The sequence below is a fragment of the Phascolarctos cinereus genome, unplaced genomic scaffold (assembly GCF_003287225.1).
Source record: "Phascolarctos cinereus isolate Bilbo 61053 unplaced genomic scaffold, phaCin_HiC Scaffold_4;HRSCAF=312, whole genome shotgun sequence".
NCBI lineage: Eukaryota > Metazoa > Chordata > Mammalia > Diprotodontia > Phascolarctidae > Phascolarctos > Phascolarctos cinereus.
The window spans coordinates 145,308,211-145,328,740 of record NW_027555847.1 but is presented as its reverse complement, the minus strand read 5'-3'; the positions used below and the strand labels follow the sequence as shown (position 1 = coordinate 145,328,740).

General features: G+C 36.3%; 1 protein-coding gene across 1 annotated transcript in view; it reads left to right on the top strand.

The window, feature by feature from the left end:
- Positions 1-20,530, top strand: part of TGFBR1 (transforming growth factor beta receptor 1) — a 73,285-nt gene that overhangs the window by 39,071 nt on the left and 13,684 nt on the right. Inside the window, exons 4-6 of the mRNA XM_020995548.2 lie at positions 6,749-6,979; positions 9,300-9,467; positions 16,258-16,414. Coding sequence (XP_020851207.1) covers positions 6,749-6,979; positions 9,300-9,467; positions 16,258-16,414 — 556 coding nt within the window. The remainder of the gene's footprint in view (positions 1-6,748; positions 6,980-9,299; positions 9,468-16,257; positions 16,415-20,530) is intronic.

Sequence of the window (20,530 nt, the reverse complement as noted above, 5' to 3'; positions counted from 1 at the left end):
GTAGTACCTTCCACTTAATTACTAATGCCTTTTAAAAATAACAGGGCATAATTCAAGATAATATTTTTTGAATTTTCTTGGACTGTATTTCCTCTTTCTTCAAAATTAAGTTTATTGAGCATCTGTCAGCAAAAGTAGTTCCTTTTGTGAGCATGAGTCTTGCCTTTTTCTCTTTTCCCTCCAAATGGACGAATTTTAAACATGAATATCTGTTGTCACCACACTAAACACTACTGATCAGAACTCTGGCCAGTGTTTGCAAAGAAGAACAATTAACCTAGTGAATTATATGGCTATTTATTACATTTATATTTTCAAAATGTTTCACGTTTCATATCCAGAGATCCAGGCTTACAAAAATGGTTTCATTTACTTCCTGATGAAGGTCTTCCAACAAAGGCTTGATGATCATTTATCAAGATGCTATAGTAAGGGTTTGTTACTCAGCTAGAAGTTGGAGTAGTTGAACTCTGAGGCAGACAGCTTTAAATTAAATAAATAGGCAGGTTTGTTTGCCTTGAGAAGAGACATGTAAATAGCACAATTTACTAATTTTCACTGGAGTGAATGATAAGGTTTTAATATAATGTTTTACATTTATTTGTGTTGTACTATGGGTGGAAGTTCTTAGAGGACAGGAAGTAAATAAAATAACTTCAAATGCAGTGTTGTAATCTAGTAGATATTTAGAATTTTGAGGTCAAGCACATCTTTTTTCTTTTTTAAAAAAATCTTTTATTAATTTAATTTTAGTTTTGAGCATTCACTTCCACAAGATTTTGAGTTCCAAATTTTCTCCCCATCTCATCTCTCCCCCTCCCCAAGACAGCAGGCATTCTGAATACCCCTTCCCCTAATCTGCCCTCCCTTCTGTCTCTCCCCCCCTTCTCTTATTCCCTTCCCCTTCTATTTTCCTGTAGGGCAGGATAGATTTCTGTACCCCATTGCCTGTATATCTTATTTCCCAGTTGCATGTGAAAACAGTTTTTAACATTTGTTTTTAAAACTTTGGGTTCCAAATTTTCTCCCTTCCTCCTTCCCCACCCACCATCATTGAGAAGGCAAGCAACTCGATACAGGTTATACGTGTGTAGTCATGCAAAACACTTCCAGAGTAGTCATATTGTGAAAAACTAACCATATTTCCCTTCATCTTGTCCCGCCCTTTATTTATTCTATTCTCTCTTTTGACCCTGTGCCTTCTCAGAAGTGTTTGCTTCTGATTACCCCCTCCTCTCTATCATCTCCCTGCTCTCTTATCTCCTTTCCCCCTGTATTCCTGTAGGGTAAGAGATTTCCGTACCCAATTGAATCTGTATGTTATTCCCTCCTTAAGCCAAATCTGATGAGAATAAGATTCACTCATTCCCTCTTACCTTCCCCCCACTTCTTCTCCACTGTAAAAGCCTTTTCTTGTCTGTTTTATGTGAGATAATTTACCCCATTCTACCTCTCCCATTCTCCTTCTCAAAGTATAATCCTCCCTGACCCCTTAATTTTATTCTCCAGATATCACCCCTTTATCTTCAACTTACCCTGTACCCTCTGTCTGTCTGTCTGTCTGTCTATCTATCTATCTATCTACATATAATTTTTTTCCCTTCAATGACACTAATACTGATAAAGGTCTCATGAGTTACAAATATCATCTTTCCATGCAGGGATGTAAACAGTTCAACCTTAATAAGTCCCTTATGATTTCTCTTTCCTGTTTACCTCTTCATGCATCTGTTGAGTCTTGTATTTGAAAGTCAGATTTTCTATTCAGCTCTGGTCTTTTCATCAGGAATGCTTGAAAGTCTTCTATTTCACTGAATGACCATTTTTTCCCCTGAAGAATTATACTCAGTTTTGCTGGGTAGGTGATTTGTGGTTGTAATCCTATCTCCTTTGCCCTCCGGAATATTATATTCCATGCCCTGCGGTCCTTCAATGTAGAAGCTGCTAAATCTTGTGTTATTCTTACTGTGTTTCCACAATACTTGAATTGTTTCTTTCTGGCTGCTTGTAATATTTTCTCCTTGACCTGGAAACTCTGGAATTTGTCTAAAATATTCCTAGAAGGTTTTCTTTGGGGATCTCTTTCAGGAGGTGATCAGTGTGTTCTTTCCATTTCTATTTTACCCTTTGGTTCTAGAATGTCAGGTTAGTTTTCCTCAATGATTTCTTGGAAGATGATGTCTAGGCTCTTTTTTTGATCATGGCTTTCAGGTAGTCCAATAATTTTTAAATTATCTCTCCTGCATTTGTTTTCTAGGTCAGTTGTTTTTCCAGTGAAATATTTCACATGGTCTTCTATTTTTTCATTCTTTTGGATTTGTTTTATAATATCTTGATTTCTCATAAAGCCACTAGCTTCCATTGACTCCATTCTAATTTTTAAGAAAGTATTTTCTTCAGTGATCTTTTGGACTTCCTTTTTCATTTGGCCAATTCTGCTTTGTAAGGCATTCTTCTCCTCATTGGTTTTTTGGACCTCTTTTGCCATTTGGATTAGTCTATTTTTTAAGGGGTTATTTTCTTCAGTATTTTTTGGGGTCTCCTTTAGCAAGCTGTTGACTTGTTTTTTATGATTTTCTTGCATCATTCTCATTTCTCTTTCCAGTTTTTCCTCTACTTCTCTTACTTGCTTCTCAGAATCCTTTTTGAGCTCTTCCATGGCCTGAGACTGATTCATATTGTTCTTGGAGACTTTGGATGTAGGAGCTTTGACTTTGTTATCTTCTTCTGGTTGTATATTTTGATCTTCTTTGTCACCAAAGAAAGATTCTAAAAGTCTGACTTTTTTGTGTAGTTTGCTCACATTCCCAGCCAATTACTTGAGTTTTAAACTCTTTGTTAAGGTAGGGGTCTCCTTCCAGTGTGGAGAATATATTGTCCCAAGCTTCAGGGATTTTGTGCAGCTGTTTTCAGAGATACTTCTAGGGGCCTGTAAGTTTTCAGTTCTTCCAAGGTGGTATGATCAAGGGCAAGGTGTTTACTCCTTTCCTGGCCTGTGCTTTGGTCTGTGAATGACCACAAGTGCTCTTTTCTCCCTTGGAATGGTTAGGAGGAGTCCTCTTCACTGCCACTACAAGCTCCACCACACTAGTGTTCCTCTTTACCCCAAGCACAGAACTGTGACCCAGATCCAAGCATGGGTAAACCAAGAGATCCCTGCAGTCCCCCCCTGATTAGCGACTTGACTACCCCTCTGTCTGTGGGCTGAGCTCTGGGCACAGTCACTGCCCCAGGTCTGTGCCAAGACTGAGTCTGGAACTGAGCTTCTTTCTCACCACAGTCACAGACTTTTCCTACTGACATTCTAAGTTGTCTTTGGTGTTTGTGGGTTGAGAAGTCTGGAAACCACCACAGTTGCCTGTGATTCAGTCCCCTGAGGCCTGCTCCAGGTTCGCTGTGGCCCACGCCGCGCTGCGCTCTGTTCCCAGCCCAGCGCAATATACCTTTCTGATCAATCATCCAGGTTGTCTAGGGCTGGAAATTTGTTTCACTCTGTCTTTTTGTGTGTTCTGCTGCCTTAGAATTTGTTTAGAGCCATTTTTTTATAGGTATTTGGAGGGGTTTGGGGAGAGCTCAAGCAAGTTGCTTATTTCAGTCAGCCATCTTGGCTCCGCCCTCTCTTTTCACTAATCTTAAATCTTTCTGTGCTTCCCTCAGTTTTTTGGAGGGTCCTGTGCTGGTTTTCATTACCTTCCAAACTCTTCTTGGCTTTCCAGACTTCAGAACCATGCCTCCCAAACCTTTACTTTTCAACTCCTGTTTTGTATGTTGTCTTCCCCTGTTAGAGTATAAGCTCTTTAAAGGCAAGGATTGTCTCTCTTTTGGCTTGTTTCCCCAGTATTTACCATGCCTAGCACATAGTAAGTGCGTAATACAGGTTTGTTTGCTTGCTTCTTTCCTCTTTACTCACAAGCCCATATTTCCTCACCTTTAAAATAAAAATCCACAGGTAATCTTTTGTTTTTGCTAGCTCTGATATTTTCTTCCCTCTTATGGCTAAACTCCTTGAGAAAGATATCTACAATCAATGCCTCTACTTTCTTTCCTCTCACTGTTTTTCTTAAACTTTTTCCAATCTGTCTTTTGACAGTGAACCAAAATTGCTCTTTCTAAGAGTTTGGTGCTCTCTTAATTGCCAAAACTAATGACCTTTTCTCAATCTTCATCTTTCTTGACCTCTCTGTAGCCTTTGACACTGCCAGTCACCCTCTTTTCCTTGATATTCTCTTTTCTCTGTTTTGATGACACTCCTTTCTCCTTCTTAGCCTTCTTTGCTGGATCTTTATTCAGGCCATCACCATTAATCATGTGTGTCTCTCAAGGCTGTGATCTATGGCTCTTGCTGTGTTGTTGTTCGGTCATTTCACTCATATCTTACTGTTCGTGCCATTTAGCTGATTGCTTTCCTCCTGCCACCCACGTGTATGTGTATGTGTATATACATACATATTTGATGGTTTCAACAGCTCCCATAGATTCTATGTCTCTATATAGATGACTTTCAGATCTGTATTTCTAGCCTAAACCTCCCTCTAGTCTCACGTTTTCAAATTCTGTTGGATGCCTCTGCCTAGGCCTTTTAAACTCAACATGGTGAAAACTAAACTTACTTATGTTTCCCTCAAGCCTTAACTTTCTCTTCTTAACTTTCTTATTACTCTGAAGAATTCCACCAGCCTTCTGATGACTGAGGCTCATAACCTAGCTGTTGGTCTCAAGTACTCACTCTCCCCTGATATATCCAATTTGTTGGCAACATCCTGTAGATCCTCTCTTCACAAGATTTTTCATATACTTCCTTTTCTTCTGACGCTGCCACCACACTGCTACAGGTCCTCATCACCTCATGCCTGGATTATTGTAATTAATAGCGTTCTGATTGGTCTCTCTGCCTTAAATCTCTCCCATTCTAGTCCATACTTCCCCAGCTACCAAAGTAATTTTTATAAAGTACAGGCCTGACTATGTAACACCCCCCATTAATAAACTTTATTGGTTCCCAGTTACTTTCATGATCCTATATAAAATCATTGGATCAGTCATAAAATAATATAAGATCATTGTTGTTCATCCTGTGTTTTTGAAGAGAACCGGTGACATCATGGGTGATGTCTTGACTTCTTGTGAATTGAATTTAAGTGAGACAGAGTTGCACAAAGTCTTGCTCCATCCTACAGACTCTTTGGAGTCCAGTTGCAAGACAGAAGTCAAGATGACCAGATGCAGTGGATGATGATGATGCAGACATCTTTGATGTCTGACCAAGCTCTAAGTGCTCCGCAGTGCCTACTTCAGTCACCTTCATAGCCATTGGGAAAAATTGTTCTCATTTTCCCATTCCGCCAAGGGGGTATCTTCACATGCTTGGGGTACACATCCCGATTTGTGTTTGAGACTTATCAGTTACTCTCATCCTGGTTTAGCCTGTCCACTGAAACTGTTTTACCTGAGTGTGGCTGCTGCACGTGCTATAGCATCTTGGAGCCGTAGGTGAGAGCTGGGTGGCAGGTGAATGCCAAAGGTGGATGAGCAGTCCTGGGCTTGGAAAACCCTCACACCAGAGGTGCCAGTCCCCCTGAACTCTCCTCAAAGCTCATGGCAGCTAGAAAGGTCAGTGGATAGAACACTGGGCCTGGAGTCAGGAAGACCCAAATTCAAATGTGGCTTTAGACACTCACGGCTGTATGACACTGGCAGGTCACTTTATCTCTGTTTGCCTTAATCCACTGAAGAAGGAATGGCAAACCACTCCAGTATTTTTGCCAAGAAAACCCCTAAGGGTCATGAAAAGTTGGATGTGACTGAACAACAACAAAGTATAAAATCATTATTTGGCTTTTAAATCCTTTTGTAATGAACCCCTTCTTGCCTTTCCAGTTTAATTACTCCTTTCCACTTTAATCTACAATCATTTGTACTTGCTTTTTTTCACTGCTTGGAATACTCTACCTCCTGGCTTGGCTGGCTTCCTTCAGGACCCAGCTAAAATCTTTCTTTCTTCAAGAAACCTTGTTTGTTTGTTTTTTTAAATCCCTGTTCCAAAGCATGGTAGTAGTGCTTTCCCTCTGAAATTACTTCCAGTTTATCTTGTTTATATCTTTATTTCTACATAGTTGTTTATGTGTCTCTCCAGCCCCCATTAGACTGTAAGCTTTTTGAGGACAGGGATTGTTTTTGCCTCTCTTTGTACCCTCAGTGCTTCCAACAGTGCCTAGCTCTTGGTGAGTGCTTAATAAATGCTACTGACTGACTGACTTGTTCTGAGTTCAGACTCCACACCTGACATTTAAAGTCATTTGATGTGACTGTAGCTTGTCTTTCTAAAGCTGCCTCCATTCTCTGCTGAGGTTAGTTTACTTCATTATCCCCTCATTCAGTTATTTTTGTGGCTTTACTTATATTTCCTTCTGCCTGGAATTCCTTCTCTGTTTCTGTATACCTCTGTAGATACTACCTGTCCTTTAAAGTTCCACTCAGATGCTAGCTTCTTTGTGAAGCCTTCTCAACTAGGTGAAGCTTTCTTTACTCTGAATTATTACAGTACTTAGAGTGTCTTTATTTTACTCATTAGTTATCTTATATGTCTAACTTAACTAATAGTCCAGTTGGGCAGCTCTGTAAGGATAGTGACCATGTTCTTATATGGATTTGTATTAGCCTTCATAGTCTTTTTGCATGTTTCATAATGCATTATATAAGACATAATATCATTTGGTTATATATATTAACGATAATAATTTTTTTAAAGGATTACCATTACTTGTTCAAAGAACTATTGCAAGAACTATTGTATTGCAAGAAAGCATTGGGAAAGGTCGATTTGGAGAAGTCTGGAGAGGAAAATGGAGAGGGGAGGAAGTTGCAGTAAAAATATTTTCCTCAAGAGAAGAACGTTCCTGGTTCCGTGAGGCAGAGATTTATCAAACTGTAATGTTACGTCATGAAAACATTCTGGGGTTTATAGCAGCTGACAATAAAGGTTGGTAAACTTTAAATTTTCTATGTGTTACTTCTGACAAAATCAACTTAATATTAATGAAATCTTTAAAAAAAACTATTAACTAGTGAAATTTGGTCAGAAATAGAAAATTACCATGTAAATATAGTAAGACAGGGCATCATATAAATGTGAGCATTTATGATTGAAAATGACATGAAGTATAAAACTTCATATTTATCTCTGTTAAATTTCATCTTATTAGATTCATTCCATCTTTTCAGCTTATCAGGGTCTTTTTAGATCTCAATTCTGTTAGTCAGATTATTAGTTTGAGTTCATTTTGAAAGCACCACCCCAAATCATGTTTCCTCCTAGTTCCATGTTTCTTTTGGAATGTCACCAGTCTTCTTGTTTCCTAGTTGCCATACTTAAAGTATGGTCAGGATCAAATGAGGCAGTGATGACAAAGTGCTTTTATAATGGGCTATTAGTCATAATCACAAAAGTTGATGGATGTCGTAGAAGTCTAATGAATATGCTATCAAACGCACAACTTTATTTGTTATAGTCTGATTTTTGTGTATTTTTCATCTTTAAATGGATATTTAGAAAAAATGTTGTAACAAGATTGTAGAAAAAGAACAGGAAGGGACCTTCAAAATAATCTAGTTAAACCTATTCTGAATTTTTCTGCCAAGCATCCTTAATTTGATTTTTGCTTTCTTTGGGGCAAGGGAAGAAAATGGTATTTAAAAGACCTAAACTGGATTTCAGTTATCTGCTTCATCCTATATTGCCCACTGTTGGAGAATTAAAAATTAGGTCTTTACCACTCTTAGATTCATAGTATTTGACATCATTTTTGCCTTTTTGAGGTAGAAGCACATTGTCTTTTTTCCCAGATACAACTTTTAGACATGTTTCCTGGTTATTTTAAGATTATAGGACAGCTCTGATTTGGAACACTCAGTTTTATGAACTATCCATATAATTAATCAGGCATCAAGGAGTCAATGTATAGATTCATTGACCCACCTCCTTCTTTACCTTTCATTCCCCCAAAGTGGCCCATTATTTTCCATTTCAGGACATCTAGAGGGTGATTGACCTAGAGAGGTGCTATTTTTTGTTTCTCTTTTGCAGATACTCAGGTGTAAAGAATTATTTGGAACCTACCTCTTCCCCCAAGTTCTAATCAGTGATTCTTTCTAGAGAAGTATGCTTTTGAAACTCAGGGTACTTTATAGAAACAATATAATAAGTGGAAGATATGTATAGGTGTAGGGCAGTGGATAGAGTGCTGGGCCTAGAGTAAGGAAGACTCATGTTCCAGAGTTCAAATCTGGCCTCAGACATTTTCTAGCTGTGCGATCCTGGGCAAGTTACTTAACCCTGTTTGCCTCAATTTCCTCATCTGTAAAATGAGCTGGAGAATGAAATGGCAAACCACTTCAGTGTCTCTGCCAAGAAAACCCTTGAGCAGTTGTAGGTTGTCTGGTCAGGTTTTGGTTATTATTGTCCCGAGGGGCCAGGTTGGAAAAGTGTTGGGATAATGAATGAAAATAAGTAAGTGTTGCTTCTCATCCTCTACTTGGCTGATTTAGATAATCTATTCCTTCAGTGTTGTGCCACAGTCCCCCAGGGACTTCTGTTTGTGTGGGAGACCATTGCTGTAAATGAGGAAACAAGTCTAGAGGTGTTAAATGGCATGTTTGAGGTCTTGTATATAGTAATAATGCAACTGCAATTCAAATTTAGGTCCAAACATCAGGGATCTGGTTTGCCTCCCCCCCGCCCTGATGTGGATTACAAATGCCCTTCAAGTTAGTAGATCATCTTTTGAAAATTTACCTTTGTATAGCCAAAATGCTGAAGAGCTCCAAACATAGACTAGTCATTGAAAAATAGACGTTCTGGCCTATATACACGTATAAAAAATTTTAAAATAACACATTGTTATTACTCAGTGGAGTGAAAAGAACACATTAGGAGTCAGGAATATAGGCATTGTCCCTGACAAGTCACTCAATGTCTCAGTCTTAGTTTCCATTTCTTTTAAAATCAGAGTTTTAATCTTTGACCTGATTACAGTAAGGAGTTATTTTAAGGGTTAAATAGATTATATACATACATACATACATACATACATATATATATATGTATATGTATATATGTATATGTATATATGAAAGCTCTTTGAAAAGTATAATGCAAATGTAAAACAAAACTTCTAAAGCAAATATGGGATGGTGTTGCAGTAGTGTTTTAGTATTAAAAATTAGATATGACAATTTATATAACATAACTTTAAATGTTTTGTATAAATCTTAGAAAATTTTGCTATTCATTTGTTTTGCAGACAATGGTACATGGACTCAGCTGTGGCTGGTTTCAGATTATCATGAGCATGGGTCCCTTTTTGATTACTTAAATAGGTACACAGTTACTGTGGAAGGAATGATAAAACTAGCTTTATCCACTGCTAGTGGACTTGCACATCTTCACATGGAGATTGTTGGCACTCAAGGTAAGTTTTCATTATTCATTTAAGTGCAGAAAGGTTGCAATGTAATGTGTTTACATGTGACTCTACTAAGAGATGATTATTAAAGAAACCTGTATTTCTAAATAATCTCAGGTTGAGTTATGATGTGAACTTGGGAATGATTTCTATTGCTAATTCTCCTTCCAACTTCATCTTATTGGTATATTACTGTGAATTTAAAAGTATTCCATAGTATCCATGCTTGGTTCTGGTGTTGAAAGTACTTAGTACTCTTAAGAATTAGACTAAAATTATTTGTATATTTATAGGAGAATGTTCTGAGATATCTGAGAATGAAATCCTCTTATGAAATAGGATCATATGTGTGATCTCCTAGCTGTGCAGCAATAATATAGTAAAATTAATATTACTAAGAATTTGAAAACATTTTACTTACTCTCAGTTCAACCTACATTCCAATCACGTATAATGTAACATCATCATTCACTCATACACTTGTTTTTTCTCGTATTATCTGACTCTGTAATTTTTATATATTAAAGTAGGAAGCCTTTTCAAGGGCAGATCCTTATTGAAAAAATTTTAATATTTTAGTTTTTCCCCAATTACATGTAAAAACAATTTATGATATTTGGGTTTTTTTAAATTTTGAGTTTCAAACTATTTCCCTCCCTTCCCTTCCCCCAATTGATAAGGCAAGCAATTTGATATAGATTATACATGTGCAGTCATGTAAAACATATTTTTATATTAGTCATGTTGTGAAAGAAAACACAGATCAAAAGAATAAACAGGAAAAATAAAGTTTAAAAAGTATGCTTCGATCTGATTCAGACTATATTAGTTCCTTCTCTGGAGATGGATAGCATTTTTTGTCATAAATCCTTTTAAATTGTCTTAGATTGTTGTATTGCTGAGAATAGCTAAGTCATACAGTATTGCTGTTCACTGTGTACAATGTTCTCCTGGTTCTGCTCACTTCACTTTGCTTCAGTTCATGTAAGTCTTTCCAAGTTGTTCTGAGAACATCCTGCACTTAGTCATTTCTTATAGCACAATAGTATTCTGTCACAATCATATACCACAGCTTGGTCAGCCATTCCCCGGTTAATGGGCATCCCCTGAATTTCCAATTCTTTGCCACTATTAAAATACCTGCTATAAATGTTTTTTGTGCATAAAAGTCCTTTTCTTTTTTGTTTTTTATCTCTTTAGGATACAGACCTAGTAGGGGTATTGTTGGGTAAAAGAATATGCATGGTTTTATAACCCTTTTGGGTATGGTTCCAAATTGCTATACAGAAAGAATACAGAGTCAGTCCACAATTCTACCAGCAGTGCATAATGTCTCAATTTTCCTACATGCCCTCCAGTACCTGTCATTTTCCAATCTGATAGGTGTGGAGTCGTGGCTCAGAGTTGTTTTAATTTGCGTTTTTCTAATCAGTAGTGATTTAGAGCATTTTTTTCGTATGACTAGAGACAGCCTTGATTAACTTTGTCTGAAAACTACCTGTCACATCCTTTGACCATTTATCAACTGGGGAATGGCTCTTTTTTTTTTAAGTCAATTTAACCCAGTTCCCTGTATATTTGAAAAAAGAGACCCTTGTCAGAAAAACTGGCTATAAAATTTTTTGATATTATTTCATTGTCTATGATTCTTTTTAGTAAATTGTAATTTCCCTGATTATCTCTTTCAACTAGGTTTATTTTTGCTGAGATCATATTTGCTGTTCTTGCCTTTCTTACCTCAGATGAAGTAAAATAGATTCTGCTCCAACCCTTTATTTTACTCTGTATATCTTTTTGTTTCAAGTATGTTTCTTGTAAACGTTAACATGTTGTTGGATTCTGGTTTCTAATCCATTCTCCTCTCCACTTCTATTTTATGGATGAGTTCGTTCTATTCACATTCACAGTTATGATTACTAACTGTGTATTTCCCCTGCCATCTTATTTTCTTTTGGCTATCCTTCCCTCTCTCTCTTTTTATTCTGTCCCTTCTCACCCTCCCTTTTATCATTGCCCTATATCTGTCTCCCTCCCCTCATATTTCTCTGTTGGATAAGATATATTTCTGTACCCCAACTGAGTGTGTGTATGTATGTATTCTTCTCTTTTTTTGAACCAATTCCAGTGAGGGTCAGGTTCAAGCATTGCCTACCATCCCCTCGCACATTTTCTCCTCAACTATAAAAGCTCTTCCTTGCATGCCTCCTTTATGTGAAATAATTTTCCCCATTATTCCTTTCCTTTGCTCCAGTACATCCCTCTTTCTGACTCCTTCATTTTTTAAAGATCATCGCCGTATATTTGACTTACACTTGTCCCCCATCTGTGTAGATTCCTTGTAGCTGCCTAATAATGATAAAGTTCTTATGATTTACATGTATCTTTCCATATAGAAATGTAAGTAGTTTAACCTTATTAAGTCTCTTTTGGTTTCTTTCATGTTTACCTTTTTATACTTTAGTTAAGTCTTATGTTTGATTGTCAGATTTTCTATTCAGTTCTGGTATTTTCATCAGGAATATTTTAAAGTCCTCTGTTTCATTAAATGTTAACTTTTTTTTTTCCCCTGAAGGATTATACTCGGTTTTCCTGGGTAGGTTATTCTTGTTTGCAATCCTGTCTCCTTTGTGTTCTGGAGTATATTCCAAGGTTTCTTTAATGTGGAACCTGCTAAATCTTCTGTGATCTACACTATTTGCGTAGTTTCTGTCTGGTCATAATATTTTCTCCTTGATCTGAGAGCTCTGGAATTTGGCTATGATATTTCTGGGAGTTTTCATTTTGGGATGTCTTTCAGGAAGTAATTCTTTCCATTTGTATTTTACCCTCTGGATCAGGACAGTTTTCCTACATAACTTTTTGAAATACTGTGTTTAGACTCTTTTTTTCATCGTGGCTTTTAGGTAGCCCAGTAAATCTTAAATTATTTCTCCTAGATTTATTTTCAGGTCAGCTGCTTTTCCAATGAGATTTTTCACATTTTTTCCTATTTTTAAATTCTTTTGATTTGTATTTTTTCTTGGTCTCATAACATCATTAGCTTTTACCTTTCCAATTCTGATTTTTAAGGAATTATTTCCTTCAATGAGCTTTGTGTCACTTTTTTCCATTTGGTCAATTTTATGGTATTTTCTTGAGTATTTTTCATGTCTTTTTTTTTTAAACTGAAGCTGTTAATTCTCTTTCCATAATTTTCCTTTTTTTAAAGAAAATGTTTTAAATTAGTTTTTAGTTTTCAACAATCACTTCCATAAGCTTTTGAGTTTTAAATTTTCTCCTCTTCCGTCCCTACTTCCCTCCCCAAGACGGCATGCAGTCTGATGTAAACTCTACGTATACATTCCTATTAAACACATTTTCACATTAGTCATGTTGTAAAGAAGAATTAGAACCAATAGGAGGAACCACCAGAAAGAAGAAACAAAACAAAACAGAAGAAAAAAGAAAGAGCAAATAGTATACTTCGATCTGTATTCAAACTCCATAGTTCTTTCTCTGGATGTGGATAGCATTTTCCATCGTGAGACTTTTGGAGATGCCTTAGATCCTTACATTGCTGAGAAGAGCTAAGTCTATCAAAGTCAGTCATTCCACAGTGTGGCTATTACTGTGTACAATATTCTCTTGATTCTGACTCAGCATCAGCCCATGCAAGTCTTTCCAGGTTTTTCTGAGAGCATCCTGCTTATCACTTCTTATAGTACAATAATATTCCATGATAATAACATACCACAGCTTGTTCAGCCCCAGTTGATGGGCATCCCCTCAATTTTATTTTTGTCCATATGAGTCCTTTTCTCACTTCTATGATCTCTTTGGGAAACAGCCCTAGAAATGCTGTTGCTGGGTCAAAGGGTATGCACATTTTTTTATAGCTTTTTGGGCATAGTTCCAAATTGCCCCCCAGAATAGTTGGTTCAGTTCACAATTCCACCAACAATACATTAGTGTTCTAATTTTCCCACATCTTCTCCAACATTTATTATTTTCTTGTTTTGTCATGTTGGCCAATCTGATAAGTGTGATGTGGTACCTCAGAGTTGTTTTAATTTGCATTTCTCTAATCAGTAGTGATTTAGAGCATTTATTCAAATGACTATAGATAGCTTTAATTTCTTCCTCTGAACACTTACTGTTCATACTCTTTGACCATTTATCAAGTGGGGAATGACTTGTGTTCTTAGAAATTTGACTCAGTTCTCTATGTATTTTAGAAATGAGGCCCTTATCAGAGACATTGGTTATAAAAATTCTTTCCCAGTTTTCTGCTTCCCTCCTAATCGTGGTTGCAGTTGGCTTTGTTTGTGCAAAATCTTTTCAATTTAATGTAATCAAAATTATACATTTTACATTTCATAATGTTCTCTATCTCTTGTCTGATCATAAATTCTTCTGTTTTCCACAAATCTGATAGGCAAACTGTTTCTTGCTCTCAAAGTTTGCTTTTAGTATCAGCCTTTATATCTAAATTATGAACCCATTTTGATTTTATTTTGGTCTATACCCAGTTTCTGCCATACTCTTTTCCAGCTTTCTCAGTAGTTTTTGTCGAATAGAGAGTTTTGCAATCTTCTTGCATTACTCATTTCTTTTCCTAGTTTTTTCCTCTACCATTCTTATCTCATTAGCTTTTTCCAGGAATTCTTGTTGGGCTTGTATCCAGTTTGCATTTTTCTTTGAGACTTTGCTTGAGGCTCTTTCATGTAGTCTTCTCAGTTTGTGTCTTGGTCTTCCTTGCCCCCACAGTAACTTTTCTCTTTTTTTTTGTTCTTTTTGAGGCATTTAGGGTTAAGGGACTTGCCAAGAGTCACACAGCTAGTAAGTGTTATGTGTCTGAGGTCATATTTGAACTCAGGTCCTCCTGACTCCAAGGCTGGTGCTCTATCTACTATGCCCCCTAGCTGCCCCCAAATTCAATTTCTTTTTGTTTTTGTTTTGGCTAGGCAATGGGATTAAGTGACTTGCCCAGGGTCACACAGCTAGTGTATGTTATGTGTCAGGCTGGATTTGAACTCAGGTCCTCTTGACTACGGGGCCAGTGTTCTATCCACTGCGCCACCTAGCTGCCCCATAGTAACTTTTATGTTCAAGTTCTTTGCTCATTTTTCCAGCCTGTTTTTGCTTTTCAACTTAATTTTTAAAGTTGGGCTCTGCTCACCTGAAAGTGGGGAGGCACTATCTCAAATTTAAAGCTTTTTTGCACTGCTGTTTTCAGAGCCAATTCTAGGGCTTTACAAGTTTTCAGTGCTTTTGAGGTGGTGACAGAAGTGTGGTCACTGCTCTGCCCTCTGGTCTTTACACGGGAAAGGTACCTACTCCCCTGTTGCAACAATTGCTAGCATTTCTCACTGCTCTACAAGTATAAACCTGAACCCTGTTTGGGCAGTGGAGTTGCCAAATAACATCTGATCCTCTGCCCATGGTCAGAACAGGGTCTCCTGGTCTTTCTGACCAGTTTTCCATTCTCTTACTGTCTCTGGTCTGAGAGCTCCCAAAGTTGCTGCTACTACCATGTCAGCCACCTCCAAGACCCACTGTTAGTGTTGCTGATGTATGTTTTAGGCCAGGTCCTACTCTGTTCTTAGGCTGTCTTGAGGCATAATGTCTCATCTAGGCCTTTTGTTGGCTCTGCCACTCCAGAATTTGACTTTATGCATTAAAGTTGTTTGGAGGGAAATGCTGGGAAAGTTCATTTGGGTTGCTGCCTCTAGTCTGCCATCTTGGCTCTGCCCAGAGTGATGTAGTTTAAAAAAAATGTATAGTTACGTGGCTTTGGAACATTGAATACCTGTATGCAGAGAGTTGTGATTCATAGTGCTAATTGATGTCAAGCAGGAGGTACTAGAGAGGTACAAATTAAAGTATAAGAGCTATGGTACAGTGGGAAAAGTGTTGGATTTAGAGTCAGAGGACTTTGGTTCAATTCTGTCTCAGCCTCTTATATGATTTGGGGCAAGTCAGTTTTCTTCTTTGGACCTCAGTTTCCTCATCTGTAAAATGAGAGGGATTTTACTAGATGATCTCTATAGTCATTTCCAGTTCTGAAGCATTCGTCCTATGATCTAATCAGATTTGTAGATGACCTAAAGCTGAGAGTGATCACTGGACATTTTGGGATCCAGTTCAATTCAGCAAGCATTTAAGTGCTCACTGTGTTCCAGTCCCTACCTTCAATGAGGTTACCTTCCATCTGGAGAGAGAAGATGGATACAGTAAAATCAATGCAAATTATGCACAAAGTAAATACAAAATAATTTCCTGAGCAGGAGTAGGAAAAACAAAGCAGTTTTCAAATTTTTGGGAAAACTTATTTTTAAATGTTAATGCTTAATATAGACAATTGTACAATTATCCATAATGATAGACTGAGATCAGTACTTTTGAATATTTGAAAATAGTGAATTATAAAAGCGTTCTTTACATAATTTTTAAAAATTAGATTTTTTTACTGTCTAGGATAGTACTAAATCATTCTGTTTATCAACTTTGGCAGCATAAAGAAGTAGGTTGGTAGTTAGCTGATAGGGGAAAAAAGCAAACTGGGTTCAGAATTTCTTTGACTAATCTCCAGGGTGAATGTTTTTCAGTCCTTGAGTTAATAGAATAATAGAGTTCTCCTAGCTGGGAAGGATTATTAGAGAGTATACTAGACTTAGTCTCTGAAATATTTTTCTATCTGCATTTTTGTAGTAGGCTTTTACTTTTATATTTTATTTTTGTCAAATAAAAGACTGATAACTTGTGGCTACTGACATAGTATCTTTTCTTCAGTCATGTTTAACTTTTGTTCCTTTAGGCAAACCAGCAATTGCCCATAGGGATCTGAAATCAAAGAATATTTTAGTCAAGAAGAATGGAACATGCTGTATCGCAGACTTAGGACTTGCAGTAAGACATGATTCAGCCACAGATACAATTGATATAGCTCCAAACCACAGAGTGGGAACAAAAAGGTAAAAATTATTAAATAGTATTTAACATACTTAAAATCACTTTTCATTTCTCCCCTTTCTGTTTTGTACTTGATTTTTCTTGATCTCAAACCTTTATTTTATTAATTTCACACATACCTCAAATAGGACTTACGTTCTTTGCATGCTAAGTGGAAAACCCTGAGACCAGCACACCTGAAAAAACAGGTGCAAATTAGTCAAAGTGGGTACTTCCCATATCACACACCTATAACCAAGAAACTTTTTTCAGCTTGCAAATTTAGACTTGAGTAGCCGTTTATCTTTGGATAGAAGAGGGACCTGCTTCTCTTCAAAGTTATGTAGTATCTGGGCTTTGTTGGGACCTGCAATTCCTGGGACACCTCAAATGGACCCCAGGACTGCCCAGTCCCAAGAAGGGGAGACTCTTTGGTTGGTGAGCTTGATTCTGATTCCTGGGGAAATTCTAGAATGGATTGATGAGGTGGTCACTGAAAATCTAGAAAAAGTAATGATGACAAAGAACCAGCATGGCTTCAAGAGCAGGTTATATGAGACTGGAATTTGGTACTCAGTGATATCACAATCTATATATCAACTTTAGAACTTAAAAACAAATTACTCTTTAGTTAGAAATGCATAAAACTCCTCAGACTTTTATAATGACATAAATATATGTGTGAAATACATGTGTTACAGATATGTATAGATGCGTGATTAGATTTTTTTTCTTACAGCTATTACCTAAGATCTCCTTCATAAGTGAAATACATACACATACACACATACACACACACACACACACACACACACACACACATCTCCTCAGCTAATGTTTAAGAACATTTGTACTGGCTTTATAACCATATCTGAAATCATAGGATCTCAGGGATAAAAATGGAGGGAAGCTTAGAGGTCATATAATTGAGCCACTTTTAGTCTGTAGATGAGAAACATAAGGTTTGAGTAGCAAATAATAGAACTAGAACTATTAATTAAAAATCTAGGTCCTTTGATTCCACATCCTGTCCTCTTTTCATTTTAGTAAGCTCCACTGGCCTGCTTTTTTAGATGTGTTGTTACAAAGTCATCTGATGAATTCTTTCACTTCTCTGTAAAACTGTTATTTCTGTATATAGCATTAGGTCATTATGGAAAAATACTGTGAAGACATTTTTTTCTTGAGTCACTTTAAAACTGTATTAAAAGGGCTTAAGTTCTGTTTAAAAATATTTGTTCCTCTGGGGAAACAGTCTTAAACATCAGGTCTAAAATTTTTGTAGAAATAGTTTTATCTCACTTTATGTGTGTGAAAGAAGAGATTTTAGGGACAATTTCTGAAAAAAAGATGAAGTATGCAAATTTTGAATGATACTAGGCACTCTTTTTCAAGAATGATTGGGAAAAAAGACAATCATAAAGGGTACCAACATGATTATAATCTCTGATGCATTAGGGAAAAAGTATCCAGACACATTTTATGTATTTTACAGCATGGAATATTTAGTCAACAGGTATTTGAGTTCCTACTATATGCAAAACACTGTAAAAGACACTAAGTTATACTAAGAAATGAGCTCTATTTTTTATAAACTTATCATCCATTAGAGGACAAAAATATATATGCAAGAATAACATATATATACATATATATATATATATGTATGTATACATACACACACACACACACATATACACACACACATATATATTCACATGCATAAATATGTATGTCTGCATCTATAAAAAAGAGTCTTGTATAGTCCATGCCTTGTAAAAAGGTCCTGTGAAGTACCTTCAGATATTAAGATATTCCAATTTCTGTTTTTGAAAAAGTATGATCACTGAGATAATTTTTTCTTTTTTAAAAAATTTTACATTATTTATTTTTAGTTTAACATTCACTTCTATAAGCTTTTAAGTTTTAACTGCCCCCCCACTTCCCTCCCCAGAACAGCACGTAGTCTGATATAGGCTCTACATAATACATTCTTATTAAACATATTTTTCACATTAGTCATGTTATAAAGAAGAATTAGAATGAATGGGAGGAACCACAAGAAAGAAGAAATAAAACAAAAAAAGAGAGCAAGTAGTATGCCTCGATGTGCATTCAGACTCCATAGTTCTTTCTCTGGATGTGGATAGCATTTTCCATCATGAGACTTTTGGAGTTGTCTTAGATCATTGCATTGCTGTTGATACTGGTAATTTGGTTTTCTTTTTCTTTTTTTTAATAATCAGATTAACCAAAGGTTTATCTATTTTATTGGTTTTTTCATAAAACCAGCTCTTAGTTTTATTTATTAGTTCAATAGTTTTCTTAATTTCAATTTTAGTTTTATTTATTAGTTCAATAGTTTTCTTAATTTCAATTTTATTAATCTCTCCTTTGGTTTTCAGTATTTCTAATTTAGTATTTAATTGGAGCTTCTTAATTTATTCTCTTTCTAGCTTTTTTAGTTGCATGCCCAATCCATTGATATCCTCTTTCTCTATTTTATTCATGTAAGCATTTAGAGATATTAAACTTTCCCTGAGAACTGCTTTTGCTGCATCCCTTAAGTTTTGTTATGTTGTCTCATTATTCTCATTCTCTTTTATGAGGTTATTGATTGTTTCTGTGATTTTTTGTTTGACCCACTCATTCTTTAGGATTATTTAGTTTCCAGTTAATTTTTTTTTTAATTTTTAGGCATTTGGGGTTAAGTGACTTGCCCAGGGTCACACAGCTAGTAAGTGTCAAGTGTTTGGTCTGACACTGGATTTGAACTCAGGTCCTCCTGACTTCAGGCCTAGCGCTCTATCCACTGTGCCACCTAGCTGCCCCCTCTAATTAATTTTTAGTCTATCTTTCCATGGCCCTTTATTACATATAATTTTTATTGCATCATGATCTGAAAAGGATGCATTTAATATTTCTGCCCTTCTGCATTAGATTGCAAGATATTTATGCCCTAGTGCCTGGTCATTTTTTGTGTAAGTACTATGCACTGATGAGAAAAAGGTATATTCCTTTCTATCCCCATTCAGTTTTCTCCAGAGGTCTACCATATCTAACTTCTCTAAAATTCTATTCACCTTTATTTTGTGGGTAGATTTATCTAGTTTCGAGAAGGGGAGTTTGAGGTCCCCCACTAGTATAGTTTTGCTGTCTATTTCTTCGTGTAACTCCCATAACTTCTCCTCCAAGAATCTGGATGCTATACCACTTGGTGCATATATGTTTAGTAATGATATTACTTCATTGTCTGTGGTGCCTTTTAGCAGGATATGGCTTCTTTCCTTATATTTTTGCTTTGTCTGAGATCAGGATTGCTACCCCTGCTTTTTTTTTTTTACTTCAGCTGAAGCATAACATATTCTACTCCAGCCTTTTACCTTTATCCTATGTGTGTCTCCCTCTGTTTCAGATGTGTTTCTTATAAATAACATGTTGTAGGATTATGGTTTTTAATCCATTCTGCTATCCGCTTCCATTTTATGGGAGAGTTCATCCCATTCAGTTATGATTACTAAATGTGTCATCCTGTTTCTGCCCCCCCCTTTATGCTTTTCTCTCCTCAAAAGTCTTTTGCTTTTGACTACTGCCTCCCTCAATCTTCCCTCCCTTCTAGCCCTCCCCTCCCTTTTCTTTCCCCTTCCCCCTCCTACTGCCCATAGGGCAAGTTAGATTTCTGTACTATGTTATGCCCTCCTTGAGCCAAATCCAATGAGAATAAGGTTCAAACAGTGCTTATCTCCCTTCCTTCTTTCTCGCTACTGTAATGTTTTTGTACCTCTTCATGTGATGCAGTTTATCCTTTTCACCCCTTAATTAGGATTTTTATCATCACATCAGAGTCAATTTATACCCACATCCTCTGACTATCTATCTGTATATATCTATATCTATATACACATACACACACACATATATACATACATATATATGTATGTATGTGTGTGTGTATATATATATATATATATATATATATATATATATATATATATATATATATATATATATCTTCTAAATGTTGTAATAAAGATACAGTTCTCAAGAGTTACAAGTATGAGCTTCACATGTAGGGATGTAAAAAGTTTATTTGCCCTTATTGAATAATGTAGATTTTTTCTTTGTTGTTTACCTTTTTA